We start from the raw sequence: 22,476 nt of genomic DNA on the forward strand, positions 1-22,476 counted from the left end.
ATTATTGATCGCATGAGCATAATTGTTGGCAAATAACGAAAGAGACACGGGTTTCTTGTAATAACGAACAGACCGACCGGTTCCCATTAGACATATTGTCTCCCGCCATAGAGATAGATAAATAGATAGATAGAGAGAGAGTGAGAGAGAGAGAGAAAGAGAGAAGACATCAAGTGGCATTACATAGCCGTGGAAGAGGCGAAGCTGAGGCCGTTGCGCAACCGTCTAAGGCCACGTTGAACAGGAATTTTGGGGGTCGCTCATCTCCGATCTCGAATCAGTGTTTGAATCGGCTGTGGGAATTTGTTTAACCCTTTCAGTCGCGCGTTTTTCAACTCAGTATTCTGCCTTGAAATCTGTTACTCGGGGGTTTTGGAGGTTAGTTTCTAAATCCAAGATGGCGGATCCAATATGGCGGATGTGGAATCGAAAAAACTATCAAAATTCGATGATTCTGGACGAGACTTGTTACTCGGGGGTTTTTGGGGTCGATTTCTAAATCCAAGATGGCGGATCCAATATGGCGGATGTGAAGTCGAAAAAGCTACAGTGAAACTTCCCAATAGCGAATATCTTCGAGATTAAAAATAGTGTCCGTTATTAAGGATTGTCCGCTATTAGGAACAATATTAACGTGTAAATTGTGCTTCTGGAGATTTTAAGACTGTTCGTTGTATAAAGAGGAATCCGTTATTGGGAGGTGTTTGTTAAGAGAAGTTTCAGTGTATCAAAATTCGATGATTCTGGTCCAGACTTGCTACTCGACAGTTTTCGGGGTTAACTTCTAAATCAAAGATGGCCGATCCAATATGGCGGATCAAAATTCGATGACGTTGGCCAATAATCAGATTTCTCCATATTTTAACAGTCGTACGAAGAAAGGAAGATCATTTGAAGTTGTAAATAAACTGTAATAACGCTAGGACATGGAAATTTTTTATGTGCAATGGGACGCTGAGCATTCCACCGTGCCCGAAAGGGTTAGGCGGACTCTCATGTAGAGAAAAACGGATAATAGGAGATTTCCAGACAGCCGAGGGCCGCATCCGGTTCCGGTCGGGAGTCTGCAGCCTCCGTTGATACTGCGGGAGGTTCGCGTAATGGTTGGTCTGCCCTTGAAAGCGGGCCGATCGGTTGGAAGCGCGGGTTTCCTTGGCCGATCTGTGCCACAAGCCTGAAACTAGGCCTGTGAAGTGACGTCGACCGATTATGAATCGCGTCTGCAGGAATGAAGCAAATAGGCCGGTGACTTTCACCGTGTTCCACGACGACGGCATGGCTCTTGCGGAGGTGGAGGTGTGTGTGTGTTGTATGTGTGCATGCGGAGAACGAGGAACGAGGATAGAGAAGGGGGGGTTCGGCTGGTTGGTCTGCCACTCGAAACCACAGACGAGAACCGAGCGTGGCGAACGGCGGCCACCAGCTTCTTCTCTCTCTATTCGATCTGAAAAATTCCGTTCGATATACGAAAAAAAAAAACACAAGGATACTCGGCACGCCGCGTGTTCACGGATTCATCGCCGATTTATCGACTCTTTCGCCGACTCGCTTTACACCCTCCTGGATCGCAAATGACACCCGAGTCCGCATCTATCGGGACGATTCATTGCCGCGGCACTTTGTGAAATGCTTGGAACCGACTTACTATGACTTTTATCAGGAACGAACACCGCCGGGGGTTCTTGTGCTCTTTTGTCCTTTACGGTGTCCTGGTAGCAGCTTGGATAAACCCGGTCATTAAATCTGGTGAGTTTTTTCACTGACATTCCTTTTTCTAAAAACCCCACATGCTTCGGGGTGCATGCAACTCGATCGTTAATCGACACGATTTTCGGTCGTTATAATTACGCCTCGAGTTGGATAAGGTTGAAAAAATATTCACCCTGGGCGATTTTCGTGTTTCACTTTTCACAAACACGTTTTTCTCGCATTTGTTACTAATCGTCGTGTTGTTTGGGTGTATTAGCGATCCTCGATCGATGCTCGGATCGATGTTATTCACTTCAAAAAATCAGTGACAGTTATGGTCACTGTGCTTGGCTCGATCCACGTGGTAACTGTTGTCGCGATATCTACCGTTAATCTGTGTAATATCGGTACCGGAGATCGATGATCGATCATTAGGTACTCCCGGTATTCGTACGAGTACAATAACAGAATCCAGACTGATTATTCGAAACTCTTCAAACGAATATCTACCTTCACTTTTATGAATGGAATTCTTTCTCCGGCTCACCGTTTACTTTAACTTGGTGCAGAAATTGCTCGGTTCACCGGAGTTGATCGTGATTCGATAGAATCGTCAATTACGACACGGTGTTACCCCAGAGACAAAGGACACCTTTGAAATGAAAAAATTAGGAATTGGTCTCAACAACTTGCGGATACTTCCAAAAATAATCAACAAGTTTCGATTCGGGAACTGAAATATCGGCACCAGCTCGCGATCAGGTCACGCATTTGCGTTAAATACTCTGCATCTGTGATACAAATATGTATTAAGAATTGCGAAATATATAATATAGAGTTGAAAAACTAAAACGTCGAAAATAGAATCTGCATTTTCTGGCTCCAAGCATAAAATCAAATAAGGAATAAACAAAAAATATTTATTTGCATATCAATTTAGGTCCTACTGATATACTGCAAAAATTCACTTGGCGATAAAAATCCGAGCGTGCAAATTCCCGGGGTAGTGCACGAGCAGTGTCTAACTATAACTATACGGCATCCAGTGTAAGGTACAAAGGATCTATCGAACCGGATTTCGATAGTTTACAATGAAGGATTGTTAACGTCGTTATTGCCCTGCATATTGCACAGTTTGCACGTAGGTGCCGACCGATCGTTACCGGTTTCGTATTTTTTACCAGCGTGTTGCTGCCGTGAATATCGATAGCTACGACTAACTATTCATGCACGGCAGTTAAGAACCCGCAGTTTTATACTCCACAGAGATTATAATCGATTTTTTCCATATCTTATACCCTCATCGTCGATTATTTGTTATTTTTATGTATACAATTTCAAGCATTTATCGTAAATGAAATTAGGTGAGAACAGGATTATCGAGGAATCAAGAAATTGAATAATTTATTTTGAAATAAATTTTCACAACTGTAATTACGTCTTACACGAACACGGATAGTCTGTAAATTTTGTATCGAAATTGCCGTTTGTAGTTTCCACGCAGTGATTGTAAATATCCGAGCACCTATCTATAATTACCGTTATATTACCAAAGCTGCAATCTTTTGTCTAAGACTTTTAATAATATACACGTCTGTTTTACTTATAACACTGTGTTAGAGAATCGGCGAGTGACATGGCTGAGTGTACAAAACGATTTCATCATTCGTTGCAGTAAGGAGAAATTAGTCATTGTTAATATCGTAATTACGCTATATATCCTGCACATTTCGCACGGTGAGAAAACCGTCGCAGGATTATATCTCCTAACTATTTGAGAAGCGCATAAAACGGGAGGAGGAAAAAAAAACTGGAAAAAATACGAGAAGCAAGTGCAAATGAAAGGGTAATTCAAAAAACAAACCGAAAACAAAGACAAAAAAAAAAAAAAAAACACCAATCCGAGTGAATTACGATCGTAACGCTAAATTACCATTTGTAGGTACTAAAATTCCGAAAAATAAAAGTAGAAAATTCTTACGTGTCTTAATTGAGCATTCGGTACTGTTATACAATTCTTCGGGCATTACGCCCAGCGCAATTCGTATGCATTGCATGATGATGCCTTATTTTCTACGAAATGTTTTGACATTCCAGCGCACATATTTCAACAAGTTTCGGTTTTCACGTCTAGGCTTTCAATCTTCCCGCTGTATGTCATATAACTATACAATACAAGACTGTAATATGTAACGTCTTATTAGGTTACACGATATCATATGTTTACTCGTTAATTATTGCGTATGATATTATACGCAATGAGAACAAAAAATATTAATTAGCTGAATAATTTCTTATAAGGAAGAAATGCAAATCACTATTATTATTGTTGTTGTTGTTGTTGTTGTTGTTGTTGTTGTTGTTATTAAACGCATACCGATAAAGGTGATTAATACAAGGTGATATCATTCAGGTATGCAGAAATGTTTTATTATTTATTTTGGAAATTTTTAGATATCGTCAGATACAATCACACTGAAAAACAGAGGTACGATGGCTGGTACAACAATTTGGCACATCCGGAGTGGGGATCAGTTGGTGAGTGAATTGAAAAAAGTGTATCAAGTGAAATGTTCCGAGTACTGTTTTATCAGGTGTACAATTTTCGAATTATTGATAATAACGTGCCGAAACTCGTTTTGGACGTTACTATAAAAAATGATTGAATAACAGGTTCGTTCGCCTTTTACATTCGTTGGTTATTAAACTTTTTCGATTATAATGCGGTAATTAATTGGTGACCCGAAAAATCAGCCGTTCAACTATGGTAAAATATTATATTTGTAATCGGTAATAACTTTGCGTCGTGTATGTATAAATCCACGGACCTCTGATATGTACAGGTTATACGCGGAAGTCAGAAAGAAAAATAAAAAACGAGATTAAAGAACCAAAAAAAAAAAAGAAAAAACGAATTCATTACGCATGTAGACTCTCGCGATCCTCGGCGAAAACGGTATAATGTAATGTTCTCAAAACTCCGTTATACGTCGAATGCGCCATGTGCACGAATTTCACGATATCTGAATAACGATCGGGATGAAAGTCGAAAGGTGTATAATATTATACATAATATATATATATAGGTAGGATGAGGAAGTGCATAATAAGAAAAAGTCTGCGTGTATAAAATTTATAACGAGCCGGGAAGATTAAATTATTGAAAATATTAATTTTCTCCGGATTTTTAAATCTCAACAATTTTACGTAATTTATTTCCAGCAACGTGTGTATAATTCGAATTCGTAAGTCGAATGCAACGTATCTTATATAAACGTTGCACATTTTCTGCAGACAGCAGACTCATTCGCAAGGCACCGGCCGCTTATTCGGACGGAGTTTACATGATGGCTGGACAAGATCGACCTTCATCGCGAAAACTGAGCGATCTTTTCATGCAAGGTGACGACGGGATACCATCGGTCAAAAACAAAACCGCCTTGTTCGCCTTCTTTGGTTCGTATACAAATATATGCTAGATATGATTATATGCTAAACGCTATCATTTACAGGAATAGGTTGCATAGTTGGACGTTATATATGCGCGTGTGTACATATTAGGGTGGTTTTTTTAACTGGTTTTTTTCCCACGCACCCGTCGAAAAGTTAATTTTTAGCCTGAAACGAAGCCTCGTGAAACCGGAACTCGGTAGCAAAATTCTAAAGGGCGACTCATCAGGTTCGAATTTTTCAAACACTCTATCCGAAATATCTCGAAAACTATACAAGTTGAGAAGCTGTGTTTGTTTTTATTTTGTAGATAATCAAATTTTCTATAACGGAAGTCGTGACCACCTAGTGATATTATTTGTATCAGCTTAGAAGACGGGTGAGATAAAAATTTACAAAGTAATAAGTATCTTCATTCGTTTATTTAAAGCACTCGACTTTAAACCTTCGTATCGAATACAAGATGAATATTTAGGTCTATGGTAGTCTCGACTTTTTTTTTATTACACAAAATTAGATTATTTACAAAATAAAACCAAATACAGCTTTCCAGCTTGTACAGTTTTCGAGATATTTCGTTTAGAATTTTGATACCGAATTTCGGTTTCGCAAGGATTCGTTTCAGACCAAAAACTAACTTTCCGAAGGGTACGTAGGAATAAAAAAAAAGTTAAAAAAAAAAATCACTCTAATATATGTACACAAGTTATAGATTTGAATCGATTTGATATCTCTGCTACTGTAATATGTTTACCTTGTCAGAATATCCGTGTATCGAAAAAACAAACAGGATCAACCAAGTGTCATACGTTTATAAAAATGGTAATCCGTTCCAAACTTGCGTCACAACAACTCTCGCCTTTTCGTAATACACATATTAGGTACATGGACAATATCGTGCAATGCGTATGCGCGCGCGCGTGTGTGTGTGTGTGTGTGTGTGTGTAGATGCTTACCTAAACGACAAGTAGGTACACAACTGTGCACATTTACCTTATACCTTTTATTACCTCAAGCCGCAGTCTGTGGTTACCCGGTCCTCAATGCCACTGATCTTGAACTCCCGAACAGAGTGGTGGTACAGGCTTGATTCGTTCGAGACAGTTGGTCTATACGAAAACCGCATCACATTGTCTTATTTCCCGCGAACAGAAGACGGGGTAGGACAGAAAAGAAGAAAGGGAAAACGAGAACAAAAAAACAAAACAACATAAGTAAAATAAAAAAAAAAAAAAAGAAAAAAAGTCATCGTTGTCCTTGGAACAGATTTTTCACTAAGTAATTCATGCCTCGGCGTATCGAATCACGTCTGACCGTAAATGCTGCTTTACATACGTACGAAAGTAATGATCGTTCGTTGCAACGCACGTGCAATGACATACGTACATTCATACATGGAAACCCTAATGGCGGTTGACGTTTTAGGGCAGCTCGTTACTGCGGAGATAATAATGGCCAGCGAAAGTGGGTGTCCGATAGAGTTTCATCGCATTGATGTAGAGAAGTGCGACAAGGTATTCGACAAGGACTGCCAGGGCAACAAGTACATTCCCTTTCAAAGGGCCGATTATGACAGAGAGACCGGACACAGTCCCAACAGCCCCAGGGAACAGGTACGACATCCCTATTGAACGTACGAATTTATGGTTCCTCGTTAGGGAACTGACAAGGAAGGTAATCCAAGCTCGATATCGCCTCTTGACATGTCTTACTTTGGTTTCACCTCATTAGAGTGTTTAATGGCAGATAAAAAAAAAAAAAAATACGTGTGGGTTAGTTTTTAGTCCACTGTAACATGGTAAAAAAAAAATCAAATCGTAGATAAGGACCTGGGATACCTTCCTTGTGAGAGTTCATCTTATCGAACAAGAGAGTGGAAGGGAGTTTGAGGGTTGATAAGCGAGTGGAAAATAGCTGTGAATACGCGAGGTTTCAGATCAACAAAGTGACCAGCTGGATCGACGGGAGCTTTATTTACTCGGGCAGCGAGGCTTGGACCAACACCATGAGGTCCTTCAAAAACGGGAGCTTCCTCATGGAGCCGAAGAAGCAATTTCCGGTTCGGAACACCATGCGGGCACCGCTGTTCAATCACGCGGTACCGAACGTGATGAGGATGCTTAATCCGGAGCGGCTTTATCGTGAGTATAAATTTCGATTTCGTTTAATCGTTGATTCGAGTAATTGCCGGAGTAAAAAATTCAGCCTCAATTGTGAAATGGTCTTCTTGAATGAGTGGACCACAACGATCTCGATGAACGCGCACCGAATGAGCCATGAAAGAACCTGTTTCACGTACTCTCGACTTGATTATTATACTTGGATAAGAGAATTATATCCTGGTTGGATTTAATCGGGATAATAATTCGCGCGGTTCCATGGCTTGATAAATGAGGTGGGTTTCCAGACAACAAGGCGAGCCGGATGTAGTTTTGTGGATAATGTCTGCGTGTGGAAAATAAATTGCGGCAAATTTATGCCGACCCTTTTATTTTTTACACAGTGCTCGGAGATCCGAGGACGAATCAAAACCCCCCGCTCCTGGCGTTTGGAATCTTGTTCTATCAGTGGCACAACGTAATAGCGGCTCGGGTCCAAAAACAGAACCCGGATATGTCGGATGAGGAGGTTTTTCAAAGGGCACGAAGAGTCGTAGTGGGGACGCTTCAGGTGAGCAAAGCTCAATATTCCCCCAGGCTGTTAGAAATTAGTCTGACGACAAAAGGGGGAAAAACCGACTTCTCAGAGGCCAATGAGTTCTTTCAACTTCTCTTACGATGCCGCTTTTTTGACCACGTGCCCGTAATCATTCATTTTGTTAAGTGGTAATTGCCACCCAATTAACTTCATCAACGTCATCCTCTTCGCAGAACATCATAGTCTACGAATACTTGCCGAATCTCTTGGAAGAAGAGCTGAAGCCTTATTCCGGATACAAGCCTGACCTTCATCCCGGTATTAGTCACGTTTTTCAAAGCGCTGCATTCCGCTACGGACACAGCCTTGTACCACCTGGAATTTACCGTCGCGATGAATCGTGCAATTTTCGAAAGACCAGCATGGGTCGACCCGCCATGAGACTTTGCTCAACTTGGTGGGACTCGAACGTAAGTAGATTCTCCTTGTACAGGTGTGTCTGAAAAAGTTATTCGACTACCGACGTTGCATCGACGATAACGTATTTCACTCGTTTCCGATCAGGAAGTACTGGCGAACAGTACGATCGAGGAACTCCTTATGGGAATGGCTTCCCAGCTGGCGGAGAAGGAGGACAGCCTGCTCTGCTCCGACGTGAGGAACAGTCTCTTTGGTCCGATGGAATTTTCCCGTCGGGATTTGGGAGCGCTGAACATAATGCGAGGCAGAGACAATGGTCTTCCGGACTACAACACGGCAAGGGCGCACTTCAAGCTACCAAGGAGGAAGATCTGGAACGAGATAAACCCGGCGCTGTTCAACAAGAACCCAGAGCTGCTCAGGTCCCTGATGGAAATCTATTCCAACAACCTGGAAAACATCGACGTCTACGTCGGTGGGATGCTCGAGTCGAGCGACGGGCCTGGAGAACTCTTCAAGGCTGTGATTAAGGACCAGTTCACACGTTTGCGGGACGCCGATCGCTTCTGGTTCGAGAACCTCGACAACGGGTTAGTTGTACCTAAATTGCCGTAGAATGGAACTGTTGGTTAATCGCAGTGGACCGATTCGACGTCCGAACTGCGATTCATCACGCCCGCTGTTAACCCTTTGATTCATACCGAGACGCTCAGTCTCTCACCTTTTTTTTTTGCAGCTTTTCATTTACTAAACTATAATTTTTTGGTAACCCCTGCCGAGTTTTTTGGTTCCACATGGTCCTTGAAATATTTCTGTGCCTGAAAAAAAATATATATAATACGAAATTCTTACTTATCCAGAAAAAAAAAGCATTTTCTGATAAGCTACCATGAAAATCCGAATGCCAATTTTGGCACAAGCTTATGATAAGCAAAAAATTTTTCTTCTTACTGTTTTTGTCTGTCCACCATATTGAACCCGCCATTTTGAATTTTTTAATTTCGAGTTCGGATTCGTAATCAGCGACCCCAACAGAACATGCATGCAAAATTTCAAGAGTATCGTATATAAGGAAAAATGTATGTGAAAGGATTAACCGTTCGTCAAACGTGTCCTTTCAGGATATTCACCAAGAGTGAAATTGAAGAGATTAGGAGAGTGAAATTCTGGGATATCGTTGTAAACACAACGTCGATACCGCCGGAGGCTGTGCAGAGGAGATTGTTCACCTGGATGGAAAACGACCCCTGCCCTCAACCCTTTCAACTGAATTCATCGATTCTCGAGTCGTGCATGCCTCTGCAGAGATACGATTACTTCGAGGTATAAAGCGCGATCCGCACTGCGGATTACCGATCTTTGAGGTTATATCGACGATGAAATTGTTTGCTAATTGGTTTTTCCCAATAAATTTTTTCAGGGCAGCGAACTCGTCTACATATACGCCTGCGTTTTTCTCGGATTTATTCCGATACTTTGCGCAGGGGTTGGGTACGGGCTTGTTAAATTACAGAACAGGCGACGACGCCGACTGAAGATTCTTCAGGAGGAAATACAGAAGCGTAGCGACGGCAGAATTTGCGTGGATAAAATGGTGGTGAGAGAATGGTTGCACGCCAATCACCGGAGGCTTGTTAAAGTTAAATTTGGACCCGAAGCAGCCCTCCACGTGGTGAACAGGAAAGGGGAGAAGCTCCGGACCTTCAATTTCAACAATCTAAACTCCATCACGATCGAGGAATCACAGGTAATTAATTATGTATGTACAAAAATGGTGATTAATTTTTTTCATAACTTTACGATCGTTGATATAATGAAGAAGTTTCTTCCCATTCAGGAGGGACTTCTTGATCTAGGCCGATTGCGGTTAGTTATATCACACATGTTACCTGTTTTAAATATCCTCGAAATCGTCGCAGGACGATCGGTAATTTATTATGATAATAATTTTAATTTCTTTAGGAGAGCGAGAACAGCCATCGTAAGCCGTTGGTATTGCTGCGAATACCCCGTGACTACGATCTCGTCCTTGAACTGGATTCCTTAAGCTCGCGTAGAAAGTTCATTGCGAAATTAGAGTCATTTTTAACGTCGCACAACAAACACTTTACGCTGATGCGTACCAACCGTGATATAATGCTTGCCAAAGCGGAAACTAAAGAACGACGTCAGAAGAAATTGGAACAGGTGAGCTGGTATTCGGTTGCGAAACGTGTGAAATTTCTTCGCCGACAACTAACGATCCATGTTTTCGACAGTTCTTCAGGGAGGCCTACGCTTTGACCTTTGGTCTTAGACCTGGTGAAAAACGTCGCCGATCAGAGGACAGCGACAGCGGAGAAGTTGTTACGGTGATGAGGACGTCGCTTTCGAAGAGCGAGTTTGCCAGCGCTTTGGGCATGCGGCCGGATGCTGTGTTCGTGCAAAAGATGTTCAACATCGTGGACAAAGACAGCGATGGAAGAATTTCGTTTCAGGTAAGAGCATTTCAATCCTGCGGAGAGGTATAACACGGTGTCCAGTGGTCCTGGAAATGTCCTTGAATTTTGCTTGTCCTTCAAAAGTCCTTGAAACTATCCTTGAATTTTTTTGTGTCCTAGACGTATTCTTTTTTTTGTGTCTTTGAATGTTCTGGAAATGTCCTTGAATTTGTTGCGGATTTTTTACTGGACACCATGTTACAGTAACGATCGATATCCTCCTTCATCGCGTAATCAGGATTACCACAGTGTCTTGACTTTCTCCGTCCGTTGCTGCAGGAATTTTTGGACACGGTGCTGCTCTTTTCACGCGGCAAAACCGAGGACAAACTTCGGATAATATTCGACATGTGCGACAACGATAGCAACGGCGTTATCGACAAGGGAGAACTGTCGGAGATGCTTCGTTCCCTCGTTGAAATCGCCCGGACAACCAGCCTTAGCGACGATCACGTGACCGAACTGATCGACGGGATGTTCCAGGTGACAAAATTCGAAGATCATCATTCCTCATGACGAGACTCGATCAATTCACTCCCGGCACACATGACAGAGAATTTTTGAAACAGGACGCGGGCCTCGAGCGGAAGGACTACCTGACTTACAATGACTTCAAGCTCATGATGAAGGAGTACAAGGGCGACTTCGTGGCGATCGGACTGGACTGCAAGGGGGCGAAGCAGAACTTTCTTGACACCTCGACGAACGTGGCGAGGATGACGAGCTTCCACATAGACCAGCTTCCCCCGGAGGCTACGAAGAGTTGGGCGCGAAAACAGTGGGACGGGATATCGACGTTCCTCGAGGAGAATCGTCAGAACATATTTTATCTGTTCATATTCTACGTGATCACGATCGCTCTGTTCGTGGAGAGATTCATCCGTGAGTTTCGAAAAAACTGGACTTGAAGTTGACATGCAGTACACTTCATGCTTACGAATATCCTCTGAAACGCCAAGTATAAGGCAATTCGACTAAACAACTCGTTGTCACCTTATTCCAGTTACCACTAGAAAGTCAAGTAAAAAGTTTTCGATGTTATTCAGACAAATAATTGTTTATGTGAGCGCATTCATGTGCCGAATGAACGTCAACATCTGGTGACAGTTAGGCTGACTAATCGCTATCTCATACTTTTCGCCAGCTGACCATTAGACCACGTAATTAGCCAACTTTCAAATTATTGCCTTTTTGTCTTAACTACTCACAGTCAACTGAAAACCTCATAATAGTTGACGTGGGGTGTTGCCTTTACCATGACATTTCAGAGGACATTCGCGCACTCTTAGTCAACTTACAGTCAACAATAGGCTCATAATATGCCTATTCCCAGTCGACTCGAAATAGTTGACTGAGAATTTCTGTCGATATCAAGTCAACTGACAGCCAACAATGTGCTACCTGAAGTTGTCAATATGTAGATTTGACCCGCGTGTTTTCAGATTATTCCTTCATGGCTGAGCACACGGATCTGAGGCACATAATGGGCGTCGGGATAGCGATAACCAGAGGATCCGCCGCTGCGTTGTCGTTCTGCTACAGTCTTCTCCTGCTTACGATGTCTCGTAACCTCCTGACGAAGCTGAAGGAGTTCTCCATCCAGCAGTACATTCCGCTCGATTCTCACATCCAGTTTCACAAGATTGCTGCCTGCACCGCACTCTTTTTCTCCGTGCTTCACACCGTCGGTCACATTGTCAATTTCTACCACGTCTCCACCCAACCGATCGGCAACCTTCGATGTCTCACCCGAGAAGTCAGCTTTTCCAGCGATGCGCGTCCCACTATCACCTTCTGGCTATTCCAGACAGTAACAGGTACGCGAGACCGGAAATGATGGTGTTTAATTGTTGAAATGAGGTTGAAAGATCCATCCAATCCTGCGATGCATTGTACTCAATTCCCATTCTCAACGCGCAGGTCTAACCGGGATACTTTTGTTCGTTGTCATGACGATCATATTCGTCTTCGCTCATCCAACGATACGGCAAAAGGCCTACAAGTTCTTCTGGTCCACTCACAGCCTCTATGTTCTGCTCTACGCGTTGTGCCTTGTCCATGGATTGGCCAGACTAACCGGAGCACCACGATTCTGGATCTTCTTCATCGGTCCGGCGATCATCTACGCTCTGGACAAGGTCAGTTTCGTCACCAGAGAATAAAAGAATTTTGCACATATTTAACTCCAATGAAGATGTGACTCACGTGCTTTCACCAATCCTCCATCAGGTGGTCAGCCTGCGCACCAAGTACATGGCCTTGGACATAATCGAGACAGAGTTACTGCCGTCCGATGTTATAAAGATAAAATTCTATCGACCGCCAAACCTGAAGTACCTCTCCGGCCAGTGGGTACGTCTCTCCTGCACGGCGTTCAGGACCAACGAGTTTCACTCGTTCACGCTGACGTCAGCACCGCACGAGAACTTCTTGTCGTGTCATATCAAGGCCCAGGGTCCTTGGACATGGAAGTTGCGTAACTACTTTGACCCTTGCAATTTCAACCCCGAGGACGAACACCCCAAGATAAGGATCGAGGGACCGTTTGGGGGCGGGAATCAAGACTGGTACAAATTCGAAGTCGCCGTTATGGTCGGCGGTGGCATCGGGGTCACTCCGTACGCCTCGATGCTCAACGATCTCGTCTTCGGTACCTCGACTAATAGGTACTCAGGAGTAGCTTGCAAGAAGGTGAGTGATGAAGGTCATGTCCAATTTTCGGTCATGAGACCTTTTCGTCAAAAGACGTTATTGCTGCGCAGAATTGTCATATTCGGTACCTTTTTCTTATACGCCAGGTATACTTCTTGTGGATCTGTCCTTCTCACAAACACTTCGAGTGGTTCATCGACGTTCTACGCGACGTCGAGAGGAAGGATGTTACCGATGTTTTAGAAATACACATATTTATTACACAGTTCTTTCACAAGTTCGATTTACGCACAACTATGCTGGTCAGTATATCATTGTTATATGATGCGCGAATGGCGTTTACGGAAATTTCAGGAACTTCGAAACCTCACGCCATTTTTATTTTTTGTTTCAGTATATATGCGAAAATCATTTTCAAAGGTTGTCGAAGACCAGTATATTCACCGGATTGAAGGCCATTAATCATTTCGGCAGGCCGGATATGACGTCGTTCCTAAAATTCGTTCAAAAGAAACACAGCTACGTGAGTATAATATCCGAGAAATATTTTTTCATTCATTATCGAATGAAACTTCGCGGTCTAGCTTCTTTTTCTTCTTCTAATTCTTCGTAGACCAGCAAATCAGCATGAAAGGCAGTTCTTTTTAGTGTGAATCCGGAAACTTGATCTAAGGGTAATTCGACGACGCTGAATCGAATGATTATAATAATTTTGCAATCAATCCTCCAGATCATTATAAAAAAAGGTTAAACCGTTTGATTCGGAACCTAACAACTTTATCGAAGCATGTGTCAAACAAGAGTTGTCGAGGACAAAAACGTATTTCAGCGTCATCGAATTACCCTTAGATCAAGTTTTCGGATTCATACATAACAAGTACTAACTTTAGTTTTCTTTCTTCGCCTATCGAGTTTCATAATACATACTCGATTTATCGTAACAGCCTGTAACTTCCTGTAACATCTGAACAGCATCTGGCATATCAATGGTTCCGATAAATATTACTTCGTATCAAATGTCGCGCTGTTTCGGAGAGTTGATGAAGTTTTAATCGGAGATCCCTGCATTTCCCGGGAATTAAATTTTGCATTTAATACGCACCTGGTACAGTGCCAACCAGATGTTTACGGTCTATCAAAAGGCTTTCCACGTTTGAACAACATGTAAACCGTCTAATTTTGGTACATGAATATTCTATTGACCGAGCTGAAGATATTTTTAACCAGTTTATAAACGTCCAACTTTACAGTGCAGCATCAAAGATCGGCGCATTTCGCTTAGTTATTTTTGATCCCAATTCTAAACGCTTTCTTTGTTTTCTTTCAAATTTCATGCAGGTGAGTAAAATCGGGGTCTTCAGCTGCGGTCCTCGTCCTTTAACGAAAAGCGTGATGCTGGGTTGCGACGAGGTGAACAAGGGGCGACGTTTACCGTACTTTATACATCACTTTGAAAATTTTGGCTAGAAAATTACGTAGTGACAATTCGAGGCCGACTTTCAGACCGAGTTACCGTTTCGGTATCTATACTATATAGCTATAATTATATGTACACTGTGTACAAGCTCTCGCATTCGCCGGTGTAAATATAAACGAATATTCGCGAATAATGAGCATTGAGATACAACGCATTACACAGCTTGTATAATTGCGTATAGGCGAGTTTTTACAACTGCAGATTTATAAACAAATCGCCTTAATGTATACACAGCTGGTTTACATGCATTGATGCATATGTACATACGTGTACAGTACAGTGAGATATAATCGTATAGACAAATGCTCCTCGTGATTGAAAATGATAAATTAAATAAGAAAAAAACAAAAATTGTATTATATATTTATGTATCGTATTGTGTAGAAATTTATTTGTACGTTATATATGTAATATTATTATACCTCTAGGTCAGTAATAAGTTATTCATTGATAATGTCTTCTGTTATATACCGTAATAATTGACCTAAATTTCTCTCCGTCATTTATTCCTATCGTGCCTGTCACAATATAAAATAAAACGCGAAATCTTAAATCATATTCAAGCTTCGATATTTATTTACGTATAAAACTTTGCATCGACAATGAGAGAAACTTTTCTCTAAATTTCATTTCCAGCTATATTATAACTTTGAAATATCCAGATGATATTTACAGTAAGGATATTGATTGGCGTTTCATTGATCTTCCGTATACAACGGTTACGTTATATTTATCCATGTACATTATACATTTACACAACCGACTTGCATAAATAATTCATAATTAGCATTAGTAAATATTGGATAGATCGCTACGATTAACTTCTGTTAGTTAATCGTTCGTCGTGGCGACGGTGGAAATGGATAAGACCAGTTCTGATTCTTGTTCGGATCTTCTTCGGTCGGTTGAGCGAATTCCAGCTGTTCGGTGCCGACGTATCCCTGATTTATCACGCCCTTTGTGTCATCCCTGCCGTTACCTAGCTTGTGGGAAAGCTGTCTGAAAGGTAAAATTCGCACAAGAATTGAAGGTCGATAAAAATCAGTGTTTAATTAGCTGTATGTTTTTACAAATTGCAGTTAAATCTTTGCAGCTTACAGATAATTGCTTTCATCTTACCTCATTATACGTTCGCCAAAAGCGTCTTCAATTTTTGGCAACTTTCGCCTGGTGTTCCTGGTGTCGAAACTTTCCTCAATAATTACGTGACGATCGTACGGTGTGTCGTAATCCACCTCTAGGATCGTTGAAAATTGATGGGGAAATATCAGATCGATAGCCGCGATCACGAGACCGGCGAATAGGCATCCGACTCCTGTTCCAAAAACGGATAGACGATCTTTCTTTAATTTTTATTTTGTTGAATCTTATTTTTATCATGTCGTCGAAGCTGTGGATTGTATAAATACTGAAAATATTTTCGAACGTTATCGATTGACGATTAAATGGTCGAATTACAAATAAGTTGTGGATGATTTTCATATTTATGTATGGAGGTTCGTTCCCTTTTTCGCGTAGGCATAATACTATAAGTAAAAAAATACGGTCAGTTATTTTTGCATTCCCTCACCCACGATTTTACCTCCCCTTCCCTCCCTTTCATTTTCTCTTCCATTTAGTCGCGTCTGTACGTCTTGTTCTATCCCCGTAATGGGCTCATCGCCAAGAACGTTACATGCCTATAGGCATGCATATATATACATATACATAAGAGTAGCGTCTGAACGATACCGAACAATTTTTTCCATTTTCTTTCTCTCGCCCACAAGACAGGAAGGGGAAAAATATTCCGCACAAAATGTGTCGCGAGTGATCGACACTTTTGGAATGGAACGCGGGAAACTGTCTTCAGATTATAGATACGTCGTAATCATTCACCGAGTTGCTGTACGCGGCCGACATATATATAATTTTTTTTTCTTCATCTTGAAATTCTTATTTATGCAATAAGAATGTCGAAATGAACTCGCGTAGGAGTTTGACAAATTGACGCGAGTCTTGTGCATCGGATCGTAAATTCTAAAATATCCCAAAAGCAAAATAATCGAGAACGTCTAATGACTTCACAGAATATCCACAAATAACGTACCGATCAAAATCACGCGTCGTTACGTATATATGTATAGTGAATAATGTAAATGAATTTGAAATACAGCCGCGTAAACTTGTGCGAGGATATAAATCAGCGCGGGGTTTTTCCCGCATATCGATTCGATCAAAAGCGCGAGAAAAACAGTTTCCACGAAATCGAGTAGAGATATGAATCTTCGAAATGAGAAAAAGTCTGTTCCGTCGGTAACTGCTCGAGTTTCCACGAAATCCAGAGGAAATATGAATTTTCAAAATAAAGGAAAGTCTGCTCCGTCGGTAACTGCTAAAAAAAAAAAACACACACACACAGAATATCGATTACAGACAAAACCCACCAGCGACTAGAACGAGCCAGTAATTCCATCCCAAATTGAAAATTAGAATAGATCCATCGACGTGCGCGACAAGAGGTTCGCACGGCAGGAGAGACCAGTAGGTGAGATTGGTCAACAGCATGCAAATTCCAGTGCAGACCATGCTGTAGGCTCCGTATCTAGGCACAACCATCAGGAGGAGGTTCATCATGGCCCAAGAAGCGAAGGAGGTCCTATAATAATGGGGGTGGGGGGGGGAGAATCGTTTGTTAAAACAATTGAGGTTAGATACCACGGTCTTACATATAGGTAGGTCTGGAAAATCTGGTGGTGGGGGTGACTCATTTCTTGAGTCCACTTTCAATAATTCTTAGACTGGCCGCAAGGGTCGCTGTAACCTAGTAGGGTCACCCGTGTCACCTGTGAGCGACAGAGATAGAAAAAATTTCTCTCTGTTGGCGCAAGCGCGCTACAGCCTAATAATGAAATTTGAGGTTCTGTAACTCAGCCCTACTAGATAGTAGCGACGCAGTGTCGAAACCGTAAACTACAAATTGATTCAATACCTCAGTCACTCCTAGCCTACCCCCTCCAATGGAGTTTCCAGACCTGTATGTAAGACCGTGTTAGATACACTGTTCAAAATTCAAACGTCAAGCTAGTTACCACAGCATTATCGACGAGTAATACCCGGCCTCCCTGTATCGGCTGCCCCAGGAAAAACCCTCCTGATGAAGACTGAAGTACTCGGCTACCGAAAGAATCGGGAAGGGGGCGCCTCTGTGCAGGGCTTCCTTGAAGCTCTTCGACATCTCAGTTGGACTTCGCCACCAAAATCGTTCGTTGAATTCGACGTCGTTGTGACCCTCGCCGCCTAATGATTTGGCGTAAAATCAGTTACAAATGTCGGATGGTATTCCAGTTTTTTTTTTTTTTGTTTCCTCTATTCACCTGTCCTTCGTTCCCTTCCTGCGTACATACATTACCTGTGTAGGTGATGTTGATGTGCATCAGGCCGATGTACCCACCGACCTCAGCGGTCATTTTTTCCCTTGAAAAAGCGCTGTAGGAACTGACGACCGTTGTGGAAGCTGTGTGCCATGTCGATCCGTATTGAGCAACTGCGACGCGGTCGTTACAGGTTCGCAATAGAAATAATGTAATTTAAAATAAATTGGCGTAATGACATTGCGCGGTTGCACAATGATGATGGAATTACCGCCGCATTATATTACGCTGCTTTGCGGCCTTAAGGCACGCTAAACTGCAGCCAATGACTTTTCAAACTGTTATACGAACCTTGAATCGTTGTTCCAACAAAAAGGCTGAGGGTTACGGTTAGGAATGTCGTTAGCCTCTGCGGAACAAATATTTGCACTTCAAACGATCGTGTTTATCTGTCCAGGTATATTGTACATTTGTATATTATACACACTGTGAATTCGTCACATTTAACCCTTTCATTCAAACATTATTGTGCAGAATCAACTTTTATCACAGAATAGTACGCTATGGATTTTGAGGTCGTTGGTTACGAATCTGTGATCAGATTTAAAAAATTCAAGATGGCGGATCTAATATAGAGGACGAAAATTTCTTTGATCGAATACGGTGAAAAAACACTATACAGGAGTTTTGGAGTCGGTGATTGGATTCGGCATACGGAATTTTCGAAATTTGATTTGAGATTCGTAATCGACGAACCCGAAAACACCTGGGCACAGTTTTTTCTTCAGATTCGATCGAATTTGAAATTTTCATCTGCCACATTGGATCCACCGTCTTGAATTTTAAAAATTCGCTTTCAGATTCGTAGTCAACGACCGTACAACCTTATGATTTTGGTATAAATGGAAAGAAACCAGAAAGAAATATGTTTTCAAAGTTCTCTACATATACAAAAAGTGGATATAATAGGTGGTAAGAACAGTTACCAGTATGACCAAAAGGGTTAATGTATGTCAATTAGGTGCGTGTGATTGTTACTTTAAAATGGAAAGACTCTTCCGCCTAGAATCGAAGCAAGCTTCTCGATGCAGTTGCAAAATACGATACGTACATACATAACTTAACGTCGATCAATCGTATTCAGGAAATCTTACACAGTGTAGCAAAAAATGAGAGGAGGAACAAAAAAATTTCGTTCAACGAATACACATTAATTATATTTACCCAACGTCATCGCGCCGCCGCGTCTCTTGCGAAATATTATACGATGTATGTATAATTTAAACGCGTACACATTTCTGGATGTAAAAAGCTGCGAGGATAAAATCAGATCCAACTAAACAGGCTTCGCAACGCTTGAACGATTTTATTAATACACCCAGGCTGACTGATCGCGCTGTATCAGAAACCTTCAAAGTTTTCCGGTTCACATCACAAGTTGTATTGGTCAAATTATAAGAGGCGGATGCTTTACGCGTGCGATTTCACAACGATCACTTAATTTACAACACGACTAAGTCGAACGAGAACCGCATCCGTAAGTTGATTCCGTATTTCATTAATTTTCAAAGTTAATTCGACGAGACGCTGCAACATGACAATGCTCACGTACTTATAATGCAGGTGTCACTCGTCACGACGTGTTGCTTGCAACATATTGTGTGTTAGAATAGCAACTACATTGCGCATCTGCGATATAAGTACCAATTAAGTAATAAAATCACCATCATCATCTCACCTCCTTTCGTATTCCTGGAAATATGATAACGAACGCCGTGAATATCGTGCAAAATATAACGAATATCGTTATCAGGTGAACGTCCCCACTGACTGGCGTCCGGTTACTGTAACTGTACAGCGTCGGTCCACCGTCGCTACGAAATGCGTCGAACCAGCCCCTCATTTCGTATTCTGAAAGAAAACGAACGAAAGAAGAATTAAATTTAAAAAAATCCCAACGTCATCCCATTCACTTTATCGTTGCATAAGAATTGTTCCAGACGAGAGAAATGAAAAGAGTTCCGCCGAAGCATCAACGCCGAACTCTAATCGTTATGAATGTTGGAAAGAATAATATTCCGTTCAACAGTTTGATTCGACATGAATTAACGTTCTCCGTTTCGAATTGAATTAAAATCAAACGACGCAATTGGGCCAAAAATTTTTCGAGAAAGGAGCATTATACGTTGATATAATATCGTTCGGAGTCGTGGACGGTGTTGGATAATGAGAACATGAGTGTACCTGTATAGGTATACAGACTGCAGTGAGTCAGGTCTTGGTAGGATATTGGCCTCGAGAGGAATGCGCGAAGAGCGTTTCAACTGCCTATAACAATATTGTGCCGTCTGCCGGCACAGCGTACAATGCGTTGAATTTTTTTTTCTTTTTTTTTTATTGAAAACTAGAAAGAAGAGAACAAACTGTTGTGGGATACCATGAATATACTTGTGATATTCGCGACGCGGATATGTCTGGAATAAAAAAATAAAAAGGATAATATTTATTGTACGTGAAAATAATCGGCAGTCACGTCACCCCGGACTTTACACATGCGAACAATTCATGTATATGTAAAACCGGTTGTGTCACAGGTGAACTTGACGTTATGAAAATGCCGTAACAATAATTCGTTCGAAATCGGAACGATCCCAATTCGCGCAACATCTTAGAAACTTTATACAGTGTAGAGGATTGACACTTGAGTCGAACTACAAACTGCAGAAGAGTGTGACGGGTATTTTAGTTTCGGAAAAAATGATTGCTCCGCATCCGGTTCGCGGCCTAAAAGCAGCACAAAGTGCGTGCGTGATCGTTGAACGAAACCGCCAGAGGATAGTAATTCGGAATGATTTTTTATTTTTTGTTTGGTTGTTTTTCTTTATTTTCCTTACCACAATAAGATTTCGCAGCTGCAGCAGTGCCGGAGGAACTAAACCATAAAGAATAATATCCGCTCTGCTCTACTTCCACCGGTTAATTCTACTACGTTCCAAATTTCCAATCGGTACAATTTCAGCGAGGATGGATCTGACGCACTTATCCAGTCTCCTCGTTAAATGTTATATACTAGATAACGAGTGCATGTGTTCGTTGTTGTCGTAATCCAAGAGAACAGAGTACTCGACGAGGTCCTGGAGCCGAATTATTGTTCTTCAGTATCCGGAGAGGCTTTAACGTTTCACGAAGAAGCGAATCCTCCATCAGGTGCTGACCATTTCCTCCACGCACCTTTCGCACCTGAGGTGTACACTACGTGTCTTGTATCACAGCCATCATCAGGTAAGGACAAAAGTGGCACAAAGACTGCCGTTAAGTGGGTTAACAGGTTTCGAATTGAAAGTGGCCTCCGTCGGTTGCTGCTGCTGCTACTGCAGGTTGTGGAGAACGGAGAAGGGAGTCTCGAAGTGGGAGACCGCTTGGAACTTTAAATGTCGACGACTGTACCTACGTCGGTAACGATGAGAACGTCGTTCACGTGCCGTAATTAATCGCCAGCTAGGTTTGATTGTGGAATAATTTTGTCAGCGTCCGCTGCCTCCTGCCAAATAATCTCCAAGTCTTTCCTTTTGCTTTAACGGGTAGGCTGGATGTTTGGAATTTATTGGATTGACTTTTATGCATTCGACGAGCAATACCTACTTCGGACTGTCGCAATAATTAAAAGGCCAAGTGATTGCAGCATGGATCAAACACACGGCACGGGATATCGGTTTTTAATTGATAATATGAGTACATTTGTTTTTATTTTATTTTTTTTCTTCCATGCTCACATTATTTCCGACACGCTCGATGCACGTCGTTAATTATGAACATAATTGTAACGCGTCTAAGGTCTGAATATTCGGTGTCAATTAATTTTCATGTTTTTTTAGTTTTCTCGTCAAAAAAACAAAAAAAAAAAAAAAAACAACACGTCGTTTATTTTTATACCCACTTACGATGGGGTAACGATGGTGTTTCAGCAAAACAGTCACGTATACTGATTACAGAATGAAAAGTGTTCAACGAGGTGTTTTTGTTTTTTCTTTTACGTAGTCACGAAGACGTGTACGATACCGTCTCTTCTCCGATAACGATTTACCAAATAAAATGAACGAACGAATCCGTCCGTCTCTCATCGTGGATATCACTGTAGGTGAAAATTTGTAATTAAAGGTGACTCAGACAGAGATTGAACTCTACAATACCGTTATTTGTCATGTATGTAGCTAATGTATTCAATTATTCCGGTATACTAAATGTCAATTGAAAAAAGCAGCCGTGAATCGATTGACTCGAAGACACAGCGAAATAAATTTGAGAAAAAAAATTAGGT

General features: G+C 41.6%; 2 protein-coding genes across 6 annotated transcripts; one reads left to right on the top strand and one right to left on the bottom strand.

Moving 5' to 3' along the window:
• The first annotated feature begins 1,379 nt into the window (after window positions 1-1,379).
• Window positions 1,380-15,363, top strand: LOC107224630 (dual oxidase). Of its 4 annotated transcripts, none has more exons than XM_046730669.1 (20): window positions 1,380-1,746; window positions 4,144-4,227; window positions 4,984-5,145; window positions 6,565-6,752; window positions 7,076-7,280; window positions 7,643-7,809; window positions 8,010-8,246; window positions 8,341-8,786; window positions 9,318-9,519; window positions 9,617-9,955; window positions 10,159-10,383; window positions 10,455-10,673; window positions 10,956-11,159; window positions 11,246-11,558; window positions 12,119-12,493; window positions 12,597-12,814; window positions 12,906-13,367; window positions 13,475-13,630; window positions 13,723-13,851; window positions 14,667-15,363. In XM_046730669.1, the coding sequence occupies exons 1-20, from the start codon at window positions 1,647-1,649 to the stop codon at window positions 14,793-14,795; spliced, it is 4,560 nt and encodes a 1,519-aa protein (XP_046586625.1). In that variant the 5' UTR covers window positions 1,380-1,646; the 3' UTR covers window positions 14,796-15,363. The 4 variants fall into 4 exon arrangements, with proteins under 4 accessions (XP_046586625.1, XP_015520255.1, XP_046586626.1 ...); XM_015664769.2 differs by having other exon boundaries at window positions 9,617-9,943; XM_046730670.1 differs by lacking the exons at window positions 1,380-1,746; window positions 4,144-4,227 and having other exon boundaries at window positions 5,007-5,145; window positions 6,570-6,752.
• A 129-nt stretch (window positions 15,364-15,492) lies between these two features.
• LOC107224714 (dual oxidase maturation factor 1) lies at window positions 15,493-21,728 on the bottom strand. Of its 2 annotated transcripts, none has more exons than XM_015664889.2 (8): window positions 21,053-21,728; window positions 19,897-20,069; window positions 18,510-18,567; window positions 18,197-18,331; window positions 17,877-18,084; window positions 17,232-17,443; window positions 15,925-16,120; window positions 15,493-15,804 (listed from the first exon to the last, which is right to left on the bottom strand). In XM_015664889.2, exons 2-8 carry the CDS (start codon window positions 20,059-20,061, stop codon window positions 15,633-15,635), a joined length of 1,146 nt encoding a protein of 381 aa, XP_015520375.1. In that variant the 5' UTR covers window positions 20,062-20,069; window positions 21,053-21,728; the 3' UTR covers window positions 15,493-15,632. The 2 variants fall into 2 exon arrangements, with proteins under 2 accessions (XP_015520375.1, XP_046586637.1); XM_046730681.1 differs by lacking the exon at window positions 21,053-21,728 and adding an exon at window positions 20,403-20,518.
• Window positions 21,729-22,476: the final 748 nt, after the last annotated feature.

Source organism: Neodiprion lecontei, chromosome 2, assembly GCF_021901455.1.
Source record: "Neodiprion lecontei isolate iyNeoLeco1 chromosome 2, iyNeoLeco1.1, whole genome shotgun sequence".
NCBI classification, from domain to species: domain Eukaryota; kingdom Metazoa; phylum Arthropoda; class Insecta; order Hymenoptera; family Diprionidae; genus Neodiprion; species Neodiprion lecontei.

Bases quoted from the DNA above. Each gene is read 5' to 3' on its own strand.
- LOC107224714 (XM_015664889.2), bottom strand. From the start codon at position 20,061: ATGAGGGGCTGGTTCGACGCATTTCGTAGCGACGGTGGACCGACGCTG. The intron at 18,332-18,509 runs GTTCGTATAACA...ACCGCGTCGCAG, and splicing joins TGTTGGAACAACGATTCAAG to TTGCTCAATACGGATCGACA. The intron at 16,121-17,231 runs GTGGGTTTTGTC...TTTTTGGAACAG, and splicing joins CTGGCTCGTTCTAGTCGCTG to GAGTCGGATGCCTATTCGCC.
- LOC107224630 (XM_046730669.1), top strand. From the start codon at position 1,647: ATGACTTTTATCAGGAACGAACACCGCCGGGGGTTCTTGTGCTCTTTT. The intron at 7,281-7,642 runs GTGAGTATAAAT...TTTTTTACACAG, and splicing joins TAATCCGGAGCGGCTTTATC to TGCTCGGAGATCCGAGGACG. The intron at 7,810-8,009 runs GTGAGCAAAGCT...TCCTCTTCGCAG, and splicing joins TCGTAGTGGGGACGCTTCAG to AACATCATAGTCTACGAATA.